At 43.0% G+C, this 14,698-nt stretch overlaps 1 protein-coding gene across 1 annotated transcript in view; it reads right to left on the reverse strand.

Annotated features, from left to right (window-relative positions):
• LOC110501865 (parathyroid hormone 2 receptor-like) overlaps positions 1 to 14,167 on the reverse strand; it is a 66,723-nt gene extending 52,556 nt beyond the window's left edge. Inside the window, exons 1-5 of the mRNA XM_036959077.1 lie at positions 14,096 to 14,167; positions 13,835 to 13,934; positions 9,446 to 9,556; positions 8,948 to 9,075; positions 8,645 to 8,742 (exon numbers count right to left, since the gene is read on the reverse strand). Of these exons, the coding sequence (XP_036814972.1) occupies positions 8,645 to 8,742; positions 8,948 to 9,075; positions 9,446 to 9,556; positions 13,835 to 13,934; positions 14,096 to 14,167 (509 nt within the window). The remainder of the gene's footprint in view (positions 1 to 8,644; positions 8,743 to 8,947; positions 9,076 to 9,445; positions 9,557 to 13,834; positions 13,935 to 14,095) is intronic.
• Between the last annotated feature and the right edge of the window lie 531 nt (positions 14,168 to 14,698).

Consider the following 14,698-nt stretch of genomic DNA (forward strand, 5'->3'; position numbering starts at 1 on the left):
TGACGTTTCAACCTGCATGTCCTGATCGCATCTGGTTTGGGGGGACAAAATCTGCACGCGCGCATGCGGTCCGGTCAGCATGTTAGTGTCCTTCTTTGAGGATTGACTCTAGGACAGGCTGCTCTCATAGACTCTAACCGTCTCCAGAAGTCTCACACAATTTAGCTGGATATTAGACCAAATTGGTTATGCTTTGCCCAGGGGAATCACATTTCCTTAGTTCCAAAATGTGTTGCTGAAAATCTAATTATCTATTAAAAAAACAACTGCTAAGTGCCCGTTATTTGAGCTTGGAGGACTATTAGGCTAAACGAGGAGAACATTACAGATTTACTCTGAAGTTGTCAAGATACTCGTTCTGAGCCACCCACTCACAATGATTCTGGGGACTGTAGAGTCAATCCCTGAGTGTGCTCTGTTCAAAAGCTCCATTAATACATTCTTCTGAAACGGCTCTTAATAAAGAGACCTCTCCCACGCTGTCGAACAGCCTGTGTGCTCCCTCTCTCTAGTGTACTCAGGGCTAAAGCACTGGCCTTACACATCAGACAAAGCTAATAGGCAAGGCCACAAACATTTTAAGACAGCCCTGGTTGTGTTTTGTCATGTAGCCCAATACATGCAACCCAATATTGCAAGCTCTGATATTGCTAAAATGTGGAATACAAGTAGTCAATTGTCTGCCCAACATACACAAACAAATAGCAATACCTGTAAACCCACAGATACAAAAGAAAGAAATTTAAATTATGAATATTTATGATGAATGTAAACCTTTTGGTAGCTGTATATTAGACAACTTTTTAAGTCACATGTATTTTCTGCAGTGCTGTATGGTCCTGCCTGACAAAAATGCATACAGTGCCACGGTTTTTGATGTTTTGGCTAAAGTCATTGGCTTTAACAAGTGGGGTCAGACATTGAAATGACATTTTAAGGGGTCAAAGGTTCTTTAAAGGATTTTGTATCTTTAGTCCCTAGTCTTGCAATTAAGTCAGGGTGGCATCACAAATTATCTTTCTATTTTGCCGCAAATCCAATATGGCGTCCAAAATCCAATATGGCTGCTATAATAACATTTGATGGATGTTAAATAAAAATTATTTTAAAAAAGGATGTTAATTAAATCAGTTGTAAACTTTAATTTTGTAAATGAAAGAAAGTTTTTCCAGAATTGTGTACAACATTCATGCATATAAAGACTGTTGGTGTGAATCAATTTGATTCTGAATCCAATATGGCTCGAATGAATACACTAAAACACCTTCGCCTGCATATACTGTAAGTAGCCCTTGTTCATTTTGTATTATGTTATTCTGTCTTTAAAATGTCTTCATAAATCTCTTGGTATACCTATGACTCTGGGCTCTATCTTAACAATGCAATGGTAAATCTTAGCGTTGGCAGTAGTGCTATATGTTCAGCAGTGTCAGATTTTTTTTTTTTTTTAACATAGTTTGCAAACTGATATGTGACACTAATGCCAAAATAACAAGCAAAACAGGGATGTTACAAACAACTTAGCCAAATACATTTATTTTAAGAATGTGAAATGTCAGAATAATAGTATCGAGAATTATTTATTTCATCCCATTCCCAGTGGATCAGAGGTTTACATACACTCAATTAGTATTTGGTAGCATTGCCTTTAAATTGTTTAACTTGGGTCAAACATTTCGGGTAGCCTTCCACAAGCTTCCCACAATAAGTTGGGTGAATTTTGCCCCATTCCTCCTGACAGAGCTGGTATAACTGAGTCAGGTTTGTAGGCCTCCTTGCTCGCACACGCTTTTTCAGTTCTGCCCACACATTTTCTAAGTTATTGAGGTCTTGGTGTCATTGTCCACTTGGAAGACCCATTTGCAACCAAGTTTTAACTTCCTGACTGATGTCTTGAGATGTTGCTTGAGATGCTGCAGCAAAGCATGCCCACAACATGATGCTACCCCCGTGCTTCACGGTTGGGATGGTGTTCTTCGGCTTGCAAACATCCCCCTTTTTCCTCCAAACATAACAATGGTCATTATGGCCGAACAGTTCTGTTTTTGTATCATCAGACCATAGGACATTTCTCCAAAAAGTACAATCTTTGTCCCCATGTGCAGTTGTAAACTGTAGTCTGGCTTTGTTATGGCAGTTTTGGAGCAGTGGCTTCTTCCTTGCTGAGAGGCCTTTCAGATTAGGTCGATATAGGACTAGTTTTACTGTGGATATAGATACTTTTGTACCCGTTTCCTCCAGCATCTTCACAAGGTCCTTTACTGTTGTTCTGGGATTGATTTGCACTTTTCGGACCAAAGTACGTTCATCTCTAGGAGACAGAACGTGTCTCCTTCCTGAGCGGCATGACGGCTGCGTGGTCCCATGGTGTTTATACTTGAGTACTATTGTTTGTACAGATGAACGTGGTACCTTCAGGCATTTGGAAATTGCTCCCAAGGATGAACCAGACTTGTGGAGGTCTACAATTGTTTTTCTGAGGTCTTGGCTGATTTCTTTAGATTTTCCCATGATGTCAAGCAAAGAGGCACTGAGATTGAAGGTAGGCCTTGAAATACTTCTACAGGTAAACCTCCAATTGACTCAAATTATGTAAAATAGCCTATCAGAAGCTTCTAAAGCCATGACATAATTTTCTGGAATTTTAATGTTTAAATGTTTAAAGGCACAGTCAATTTAGTGAATGTAAACTTCTCACCTACTGGAAATGTGATGCAACGAATTCTAAGTGAAATAATCTGTCTGTAAAACAATTGTTGGAAACATTACTTGTGTCATGCACAAAGTAGATGTCCTAACCGACTTGCCAAAACTACAGTTTGTTAAGTGGAGTGGTTGCAAAACGAGTTTTAATCACTCCAACCTAAGTGTATGTAAACTTCCAACTTCAACTGTATACTGAGATCATGTGACAGATCAGGTGGACTTTATTTAACTAATTATGTGACTTCTGAAGGTAATTGGTTGCACCAGATCTTATTGAGGGGCTTCATAGTAAAGGGGGGTGAAAACATATGAATGCACCATTTTTCAATTTTTATTTAATATTTTCATTTTTAAACACATTTTTTTTTTCTTCATTTCACTTCACAATTTTGAACTATTTTGTGTATGTCCATTACATGAAATTCAAATAAAAATAAATTTAAATGACAGGTTGTAATGCAACAAAATTGGAAAAATGTCAAGGGGGTGAATAATTTGCAACGCACTATACTTGGAAGTCTACTGAGGAACCGGTAAGATGTGCAGCGTCGTGGCAATTTGTCCGCAGGGCTAATGACTCTTCCTGGCCTTCGAGGTCAAGGTGTCTAACAGCTGCGGGGAGGATGATTGTCCGCTCTACTCCGCCATCTAAAATGGCGTACGTATTCAGGGACTTCTGTCCACTCCTTAGCAGTGCTCGTTCGTTCTGATTGGAGTGAGTAAGGTAAACTCTGTCTAGATGGGTGACAAACAGGACACTGGGGCTCGGCTTGGCTACACCTTGAAGGACGTTGAGATGTACTTTACCACATGGCTTCCTCTGGGTGCATTGGGCCCATGGTTATTATGACCACACTTCAGTCAAAGCTTTCCGTCTTCTATCCGGCTTTTCGATCTGTTCTGGCGTCTGCTTCACTATTTTTTTATTTTATTTTACTAGGCAAGTCAGTTAAGAACAAATTCTTATTTTCAATGACGGCTTAGGAACAGTGGGCTAACTGCCTGTTCAGGGGCAGAAAGACAGATTTGTACCTTGTCAGCTTGGGGATTTGAACTTGCAACCTTTCGGTTACTAGTCCAACACTATGTGCACTGAGAAGTATAGCTCTTGACACTGTGGGAAAAGAGGTACAGACATTTGAAGTGGTTCCTTGAGACAGTGGATGTCTGGACTTTTGAAGTATTGCCAACCTGGCTGTCTCTAGACCTGGACTGGACAGAGCAATGCTAAATGGTGGTGACAGGTTGACTTTTTGGCCTTGGAGGGGATGGTCGTTCCCTTTGAGGGCTTTGTGGCTTTTTTGTTTGGTGATGCTGTGCCATCTTGGAGGAGAGCAGCTGTGCTTCGGCCTTGGTCTTGAGCCAGTCAGAGAGGTCTGTCAGGTTGCAGGTAGGTGCTCCACAAAGTTTTCCCTGTAGTGCCCGCCTCGGGAGCAGCACTCGGTCTATGTGGGCGGGGCGGCAGGGTAGCCTAGTGGTTAGAGCGTTGGACTAGTAACCGGAAGGTTGCGAGTTCAAACCCCCGAGCTGACAAGGTACAAATCTGTCGTTCTGCCCCTGAACAGGCAGTTAACCCACTGTTCCCAGGCCGTCATTGAAAATAAGAATTTGTTCTTAACTGACTTGCCTGGTTAAATAAAGGTAAAATAAAAAAATAAAATAAAATGTGGCCTGTGCATAACAGCTCCATGCCTTGGGGACCTTCAAGGGATTTCAACAGGCTTACCAGGATGTCTACTCTGAGGGCGAAGCTCTGGACGGCCTTGGAATCTCCACTAACATTAGGGGCGTTGAGGATCGCAGTGAACTCCCTCTGTACCAGTTGGTGTGGTTGTCCGTATCGTATCTGCAAAGCCTGCATAGCTGCAGTGTAAGGCTGCTGGTCGTGTCGACATGTTTGAGCTATCAGCTTGGCCTCATCCAGTATCAGGTGCCAGTTGGTGTGGTTGTCCGTATCGTATCTACAAAGCCTGCATAGCTGCAGTGCAGGGCTGCTTGTAGTGTTGACATGCTTGAGCTCAAGCATGAGGACCCTGTGCTTGTAGTGTTCTGAGAGTTCTATATGAGGATTCAAGAGGTAGTCCAGTGTCATCTTGAAGTCTGCGAACTCACTTCACTGTTGTGGACTAGATTGGGAAGCCTTAACACAGGTAATGGTTGCAGGTGCGGTTGCTGGAGCGGATAGGCTGGTGAATAGGCTGACGGTGCAGCAGGTACTGGCGGGTGAGCTGGTTGGAGAGGTGCAGCAGGTACTGGCGGGTGAGCTGGTTGGAGAGGTGCAGCAGGTACTGGCGGGTGAGCTGGTTGGAGAGGTGCAGCAGGTACTGGAGGGTGAGCTGGTTGGAGAGGTGCAGCAGGTACTGGAGGGTGAGCTGGACGGAGAGGTGCAGCAGGTACTGGCGGGTGAGCTGGTTGGAGAGGTGCAGCAGGTACTGGAGGGTGAGCTGGTTGGAGAGGTGCAGCAGGTACTGGCAGGTGAGCTGGTTGGAGAGGTGCAGCAGGTACTGGCGGGTGAGCTGGTTGGAGAGGTGCAGCAGGTACTGGCGGGTGAGCTGGTTGGAGAGGTGCAGCAGGTACTGGCGGGTGAGCTGGTTGGAGAGGTCCAGCAGGTACTGGCGGGTGAGCTGGACAGAGAGGTGCAGCAGGTACTGGCGGGTGAGCTGGTTGGAGAGGTGCAGCAGGTACTGGCGGGTGAGCTGGTTGGAGAGGTGCAGCAGGTACTGGCGGGTGAGCTGGACGGAGAGGTGCAGCAGGTACTGGCGGGTGAGCTGGTTGGAGAGGTGCAGCAGGTACTGGCGGGTGAGCTGGACGGAGAGGTGCAGCAGGTACTGGCGGGTGAGCTGGTTGGAGAGGTGCAGCAGGTGGCAGCTGATAAGTTGGCTGGAGAGGAGAGGTCCATGGAGGATAACCTGGCTGGTCAGGTGCAGTCCACGTTTGGTCAGTTAAATAGGATAGAGCAGCTGATGGAGGGTTGGTCGGTGGACTGAGTCTGAACAGGTGGTAGACCAGAATAGCCGGGAACAGTGGATAATGGCTGTTGTGATGCAGACTCAGCCTGAGCAAGGCAAAGTATTTGGAAAACTGGTTTCTCCGGGTGTTCCCCCCAGTCCATGGCTGGTTTGGTGGAGTTAACCTGTCTACGATACTGGTTCCCAATTGGGAATCAACCCTCCCACGTTCAGCTGAAACGGTGGCGCATGGAACGCAAAAATATTCTTAAAAATATTTAACCTCCACACATTAACAAGTCCAATAGCTCAAATGAAAGATAAACATCTTGTTCATCTAGCCAGCGAGTCAGATTTCTAAAATGTTTTACGGCGAAAACATAGCACATATATATGTAAAACCACCACCAGACACAGCTCATTTCAATAGCCAAAACATGCAATCAACAAACGCAGGATTAAAAAATAAATCGCTCACTAACCTTTTGAAAATCTTCATCAGATGACAGTAATATGACATATTACACAGTACATATTTTTTTTTTTTCAATAATATGCCATTTATATCCATAAATGTCCATTTACAGTGAGTTCACCTTCAGAAATTACTCAAAAATGCCCGCAGGAAATCTATGTAGCGCGGCAAGATAACGTAAATAGACATCATAAACTTTGACTAAATATACATGTTCTACATATAGTTAGAAAGATACACTGCTTCTTTATGCAACCGCTGTGTTAGATTTATTTTTAACGTTACAGAAATCGCACACTATTCCATATGCTGAGACAGCGCTCAGTTCCAAGCTACATTTCCACGTAATGTTGGAGTCAACAGAAACACAGATTTAAGCATAAATATTCCCTTACCTTCGATGGTCTTCGTTCAGAATGTTCTGGAAGGCTTCATACTTACCCAATACATCGTTTGGTTTCAAGTCTTGCGTCTTTGTATTAGCTACTGCTAATAACATCAGCTGAAATGCACCCAAAACGTCCTCTGGTCCGGATAAGTTGCGCATCAAAACTTCAAAATTACACATTATATGTCGACTAAACAGGTCAAACTAAGTGCAGAAGCAAGCTTTATGATGTTTTAGACGTGCAAAACAAACTTCAATTCAATCGGCCATCGTCTGCCCTTCTCTTGAGTGCTGGAAACAAAGGAATGGCTGGGACCAATTCGCGCCCATACGCACAGCCTATTCTCTCGTGGCACGCACTAATTTCACTCCCATAGGGTCAATTCTCGCGGGACTTGAACGGTTTGAAGCTCTAATGAAAGAGGACATCTAGCGGAAGAGATAGAAAGTGTCCCCAGAATCATAGCTGGTTGGGAAGGGTGGGGGCCATGACGTCAAAGTTGCTCCAACTTTCATGGCCACAAAAACTAGTTTGGAAGAATGCCTGCCCTGTGAGTTCTGCTATACTTACAGACATAATTCCAACGGTTTTTAGAGTGGTTTTTAGAGTGTTTTCTATCCAATGTTTTCTATCCAATAATAATTTGCATATATTAGCAATTTTTGACAGATTTTCTTTCCAGTTTACTAGGGGTACCCAATCTCTCCAAAGGGGGCGTATGTCTGCCATATCCTTAACAGTTTGAAACAACTGTCTACGGCAGGGATTGTGGCAGTGTAGGTCTGCGTGGTCATGGTGGCCTCTGTAGCGGCTTTCCATGGCACTATGTTAGCGGTAGAGGGACTGAAACGTGGGCAGCAGTGTCATTTGGCCTATCCATGAGCTGGGTGTGGGATAGTGACAGTTCGTTGTACTGGGTGTGTTGTGAGGAGGTTGGGGTAGAACTGTGGGGATCTGGACCTTACTGAACAGGCTTGATACTCCAAGCAGAGCCCTTCACTGCTTTTTTTTACGTCTCTCCAGAGATGTTCGATCGGGTTCATGTCCGGGCTCTGGCTGGGCCACTCAAGGACATTCAGAGACTTGTCCCGAAGCCACTCCTATGTTGTCTTGGCTGTGAGCTTAGGGTTGTTGTCCTGTTTGAGGTGAATCTTCGCCCCATTCTGAGGTACTTAACGCTCTGGAGCAGGTTTTCATCAAGGATCTTCCTGTACTTTGCTCCGTTCATCTTTCCCTTGATCCTGACTAGTCTCCCCAGTCCCTGCTGCTGAAAAACATGCCGCCACCACCATGCCTCACCGTAGGGATGGTGCCAGGTTTCCTCCAGACGTGACTCTTGGCATTCAGGCCATAGAGTTCAATCTTGGTTTAATCAGACTTGGTTTTGTTGCTAAACAACCAACCCGTCTATCTGCATCATTCAATATGCCTGATGAGACAATTTAATGACGGACTAAAGCGTATCCAGTACTGCTGCCTGGTCTTTCTATTTTGCTTATTGTTTGTTGGCCTTGAAACATACTCACTTTCTCAGAAACCCTATCTAAAAAGGCTTCTTGACCATGCTTAAAATCTTTATTATTTACTTGAATATCCCTCCTCTCAATGTTTGGAGTATTTGAGCTTTTTTCAACTAAATTGCATTCATTTCAGATTACTCTGCATTTCCATGTTGCCAAATGTATTTTCACACTCTGCAGTGCACAGCCAGGAAACTGCTATTTCCACACTGGCTTTCCTAGTTCTCATTTGCCTGAGCCAAACTCCCATTAGGCCTCTGTCTGTTTTCATCTATTGATTATTACTGGAAGCCTCTCACACTCTTTCAGAAAGACATGCGCATGCACACATGCAAGTATGCACACAGACAGGCGCAAACACACACACACGTTTGTTTTTACTATACTTGTCGGGGCCCCCCAAAAATTCCCATTCAAAATCCTATTTTCCCTGACCCTTGACCCTAACCTTAACCCTAATTCTAACCCTAATTGTGACCCTAACCCTAAAGCTTTCTTCCTTGTGGGGACCGGCGAAATGTCCCCACTTGTCCAAATGTTCCTTTTATTACTATCCTTGTGGGGACTTCTGGTCACCAAACCACACAAACACACACACACACTCACCTAAAATATCCGATGATGAAGATAGCCACTAGTAGAGAGCTGAAGGACACAGCGTAGCCTACGGTGTACATGACATACAGACGCTCAAAGAAGTCCTGCTGGGAGAAGGATACAGGTACTGTAGGTACAGATGTAGGATCTTAATTGGATCACTCTTTTGTTGCTGAGAATTTTTCTTCTATGGATAACTGGCTTTGGATAAAACAATCTGCTAAAAGACAATACAATATATACAGTGGCATTGTAGGGTTTCCTGCATATGTGGGGATAAGGCCGCTGCAGTAGCTACAGAACAGTACTCACTTTCCCCCTCTCGTTGCTTGGCTTCAAGAACCCAGGGCCCAGACACTCTGAGTAGTTAGGCCACGTCCTGTTCAGGCTCTCCACAAACACCCACGACCCATTGATGTCACACTTCCTGTAGGCATGACCTGTAATATATATATATCAACAAATCAACATACTGTATCTCTGTAGCTTACTTGGTTTCACTTGGCACCTCAAGTGAGGCAGTACATAATTCAAATTTCTAAAGTCACTATGAATCCACTCTAAATGCACTATATCAATCATACATTGGTAAACGGGAACCCATTCTCCCATGCAGGCAGAGTTGTTTGTCATAATACTTTCTGTATACTTGGATTAGACAATACATAATTCAAGTATTAATATAAACTAGCTATGTATCAACCATACACAGGTAAAGGGGAACAACATAGAGATGTTGTGTTCAAATTATATTTCTATGGGGAACCTGGAACCTGTTCTGCCATGCAGGCAGAGTGGGGTGTCATCTACCTTTGTGGTTGAAGTCAAAGATGTAGCTGGGGCAGAGGACCTTGGTGACAGCTCCTGGGTAACCCTGTGGCCAGCAGATAAGGCCATCCCAACCAGGGGGGCAGAGATCATCTAGTGGAGAGGCAGAACACTCTTTTCAACTACAGTGTGTGACCGGTGCAGGACCTCAGAGATACAGTAGGAACACGTTGGGAATGGAGGTTGTTCGAATGCTGCAATGTTCCTAACTTTGACGTTCTACTATATTGACGTTTGAATACAGCATTGTACACTTTGGATAATTTTATAGCTTGATCATATGAGTTATATTGATTCTATACAACGGGTCCGTCTAATGCTGGATGCTGATTGATTAAAACTGCATTCCAGCCGGTGTCTATTCCACAAGTTACCACCGGCTAAAGCTATGATGTTAAAATACCTATTTCATCTCACTGCGCAATCCACTGTCTCATCAGCCCATCCAGGCAAATTTATAAACTTGATCTCATCTAGACATTATCTCACATTTCTTTTAGACTAACCTTTGATATTCAACTGTAGAGATTTCTATAAACACTTGCTGTCTGTCTCTCCAACATTTTCAACATTGTTTCAATATTGAAATTGGATCTCCAGCTGTCCCATAGTAATGAACGTGTTCAGGAGGAGACAGGCAGGCAACCTTCTCAGTCAGTCGAAATCATGAAAGCGGATTCATTTTGATTGATATACAGTATACAAAGAAATGTAGTAGAAAACAGGTCAAACGAAACTAAATGCAGCAAGGTTGCAGTCTTTCCAGATTCAGTTTGAAGTGATTGTGCTAGCTGTGTTGTTGGCTAGCTGTGTTGTTGGCTAGCTGTGTTGTTGGCTAGCTGTGTTGTTGGCTAGCTGTGTTGTTGGCTAGCTCCTCTGCTCTAAACAACAGTGTCCTGACAAGTGAGCACATTTTCTATGCCAGGTGAAATAATATCATTAGCACATTGTTATGGATGTATCCAAATAAATGTGACTAGAAAACAACTTAAACAAATGCAAATGCAGCTACTTTGTTGTTATTCTGCCTGCACTGTTCGACCTTGACTGTAAGTTAGCCGTAGTTGGCTAGCTAGCAACCAAGGGATAAGAATTTTGTCAGCTAGTATGGCAATGGATCATTTACAACAAACTACTGGGTCACATGTCTGGCAACCGAATCGATAAAACGAACAATCGAACAATAGAGAGGCTTGGGTAGACTCTCTAGATTTGTGTCGGGACTGTATCTTGTGGAAGGATGAAATAGTATAAAGTTTCTGAAAATATGTCAATCATTATTTGAATATGTTGGTAAGCAGTTGTATAAAAGTGATAATGCCCTGGAAGCCGGTGTTTGAAGGATACACTGGCACTGTTTGCCGGCCGTCGACTTCGTCCAGGGCCTGACAACACTCGTGCCAATATATCCTCCAAACACCAGCTTCGAGAGCCTTATCACGTGAATATCCCAATTAATGAAGTCAGTGGGATGTTAGGTTACAGAACATTCAAAGTATGTATAATTTATTCCCAGTATACTATGTCTTCTTCACCTTGACCTTACAGTAGCAGAAGTGACATGCACGCCTTTAAGAGAACCTAGCGCTCCTCTATGAATTTCCCTTGCATCCCACCAGCAGACAGGCATTGATACATAGGTGAAGGTGAGACTCATCTTAGATCCAAACCGGGATAGTGTTTGTCTACATTCATTACCTCGGCTGACCTTCGGCTGAGTGAATGTAGAAAGCCAGAGGAAGGGAGGTGAGGACAAAATAATAATAAAACATTGTACATTTGGAGAGTTTCAGTTCAGAGATATGTCCTCTACTGTCACTGATTTCTTAGAACTGTTAAATTGCCTGATCCACTGGCCTCTGAGAACATAGGAACAGATTCAAAGAAACGTGTCTTGGTTTCCTGAGAGAGTTTTTTTTAAATCTGTTGTTTTAAATATGCACTAAGAATAACTTTTAATATAACATTGTGCCATCATCTTCATTCTAGCAGCTGTCAACTGTTGTCAACTGAATCTATTTGTTCTGTTCTGTCATCAGCAGAGAATCCATGGAAGTGTGTCAAAGTGAGTCAAACCAATCCAAAATGTCCTTTCCGGCCAGCCAGACAAAGGTGTGCCAACAGTTTTGGGTTGCCAGGTCAACTCATTAGAGGCTGCCGGGAAACCATTCAGAGAGTTTCACCTTGTTGTTCCCCGGAAGCAACATTCTGTAGCTTTAATCTCCCACAAATTAACACTGAGGAAAGCTACAGAAATGAGTGCGGATGAATTAACAAGGCAATAAGACCAAGATGATGCAAGAATTGGGATGGGCTAAGGCTGAGGGTCAGTGGGTTTCATCTAGGAAGTATGCCTCCCCTCAGGCATGATTAAGACCGTAGTGCGAGGATTCTCTGTCATCTGTATGATTCGAATCGCATTCACTACGTTGTCATCACTCTAATTTGCATATGCAGACTGATTTATTATGTCCTTTACTTGTATTCTAATTCTGGAACATAATCAAATGAAATGGTATTCGTCACATGCGCCGAATACAACCTTACTGTGAAATGCTTACTTACAAGCCCTTAACCAACATCTCAGTTTTAAGAAAAATAACAGTTGAGAAAATATTTACTAAATATACTCATGTAAAAAGAAAGTAACACAATAAAATAACAATAATGAGGCTATATACACGGGGTAACGGTACCGTGTCAATGTGTGGGGGTACAGGTTAGTCGAGGTAATTGAAGAAATATGTACATGTAGTTATGGGTAAAGTGACTATGCATAGGTGATAGACAGCGCGTAGCAGCAGTGTAAACACAAATGGAGGAGGGGGTGTCAATGTAAATAGTCCGGGTGGCCATGTGATTAATTGTTCAGCAGTCTTATGACTTGGGGGTAGAAGCTGTTAAGGAAAGTTTTGGACCTAGACTTGTCACTCCGGTACCACTTGTCATGCGGTAGCAGAGAGAACAGTCAATGACACAGGTGGCTTGAGTCTTTAACACATTTTAGGGCCTTCCTTTGACACTTCCTGGTATAGAGATCCTGGATGGCAGGAATCTTGGCCTCAGCGATGTACTGGGCCATACGCATGACTCTCTGTAGCGCCTTGTGGTTGGATGCTGAGCAGTTGCCACACCAGGTGGCAGGATGCTCTCAATGGTGCAGCTGTAGACCACACTATCTACCAAGAGAGTTCTCATATATACTATTTGTAGCCATCTATTTACCACCACAAACCGATGCTGGCACCAAGACTACACTCAACGAGCTGTATAAGGCCATAAGCAAACAAGAAAATGCTCATCCAGAAGCGACGCTCCTAGTGGCCGGGGAATTTAATGTGGGAAAATTAAATCCATTTACTTAATTTCTACCATCTTTCACATGTGCAACCAGAGGGAAAAAAACGACCACCTTTACTCCACACACAGAGATGCATATAAAGCTCTCTCTCCATTTGCAAATCTGACCATAATTCTATCCGCCTGATTCCTGCTTACAAGTAAAATGTTTAGCAGGAAGTACCAGTGACTCGCTCAATACGGAAGTGGTCAGATGCTACGCTACAGGAAGGTTTTGGTAGCAGAGACTGGAATATGTTCTGGGATTCATCCAATGGCATTGAAGAGTATTTCACCTCAGTCATCGTCTTCATCATGGAGGAATGGGCCAAAATACCAGCAACAGTGTGTGAAAACCTTGTGAAGACTTACAGAAAATGTTTGACCTCTATCATTGCCAACAAAGGGAATATAACAAAGTATTGAGATAAACTTTTGTTATTGACCAAATACTTATTTTTTATAAATTCATTACAAATCCTACAATGTGATTTTCTGGATTTTTTTTTCTCACTATAAAACAGCAAACATTTTCTCTTAGCCTCAGGACAGAATGTGTTGAAATGCAGGAAGTGATCTGAGCCCCCCTCACACCTTCAGGAAAGTTCATCACACTTGTACGCCTACTTACAGAGGTCTACCTAGCTATATCTTAGGCAGTACCACAGAGTCAAATCAAATCAAATTTTATTAGTCACATGCGCCGAATACAACAGGTGGTAGACCTTACCGTGAAATGCTTACTTACGAGCCCCAACCGACAGTGCAGTTTAAAAAAATGTGGATAAGAATAAGCGATAACAGTAACAAGTATCATGACATGTCTGAGGTGCCAGTTTGTATGTTGTCATTACCTGTAGGTTTGTGGATCCAGATGTTCTGGCAACACTGGAGGATTATTTTAGTAATCTAGCAGACTCTCTTATCAACAGCAATTCATACTTACTTACTGTACGTTTGTCTATACAGCAGCGGAAGCAGTACAGTGTCACAGACATAGGGCATGTTAGGGCATGTTTGATGCTGTATTACCGGCTGGGTTGCGGGTGGAGAGGTTCTGGTGACACTGGAGTTTAATGTCATAAAGAATGTACATCTGCTCCTCTGCTGTCAGGCTCTCCTCAGATCCACCCTGCAGGCGACAAGCATTGGGAGTTTAACATTTTAATGAGGAATTTTAGCAAAACAACAACATTGTGTCTTGGTAGAGGTCACTTGTGTCAAAACTCAACCTAATTGTTGCAAAACAGCACTCCCCATCACAGCACTCCCCATCACAGCACTCCCCATTACAGCACTCCCCATCACAGCACTCCCCATCACAGCACTCCCCATCACAGCACTCCCCATCACAGCACTCCCCATCACAGCACTCCTAGCTTGGGTGGGGAAAGGTTGAATTCAGCCACTGGAATGGAGTCGCTCTTTAAAGAGGTCAATACAGGGTATGAGTTCAGCAGTGATAACGTTTATCTGCTGAGATCTCTTTACCACCTTATTTTACACATAGACCTGGAGATTTGTCACATACTTTTTCTTACCTGATTTACAAGTAATGAAAGACATATCACAATGTAAAGAGATAACAAATGCTACATATTAAAAATACAAATGTTTTTATGCAAGGTTCATGAAGAATAATGCACCCCACAACACACCTGAAGAACTGTGAATTATGCATATCGTTGTTGTCTGATGAAAACCACATAGCAAACATTTTTTTAAAAACTAAAAACAGTAACAGTAAATCTCCTAAGTGTGTACTCTGAACATTTCATGACTCTAGGACCAAAAAAATGTATTCAGAAAAGTTTCATATTTCTATGTTTGTTCATGGGAAAATATGGTCATTTTTTTTTACAATTTCCTGAAAATGTTGAGTTTTGGACATCAGAC

Source organism: Oncorhynchus mykiss, chromosome 22 (genome assembly GCF_013265735.2).
Source record: "Oncorhynchus mykiss isolate Arlee chromosome 22, USDA_OmykA_1.1, whole genome shotgun sequence".
NCBI lineage: Eukaryota > Metazoa > Chordata > Actinopteri > Salmoniformes > Salmonidae > Oncorhynchus > Oncorhynchus mykiss.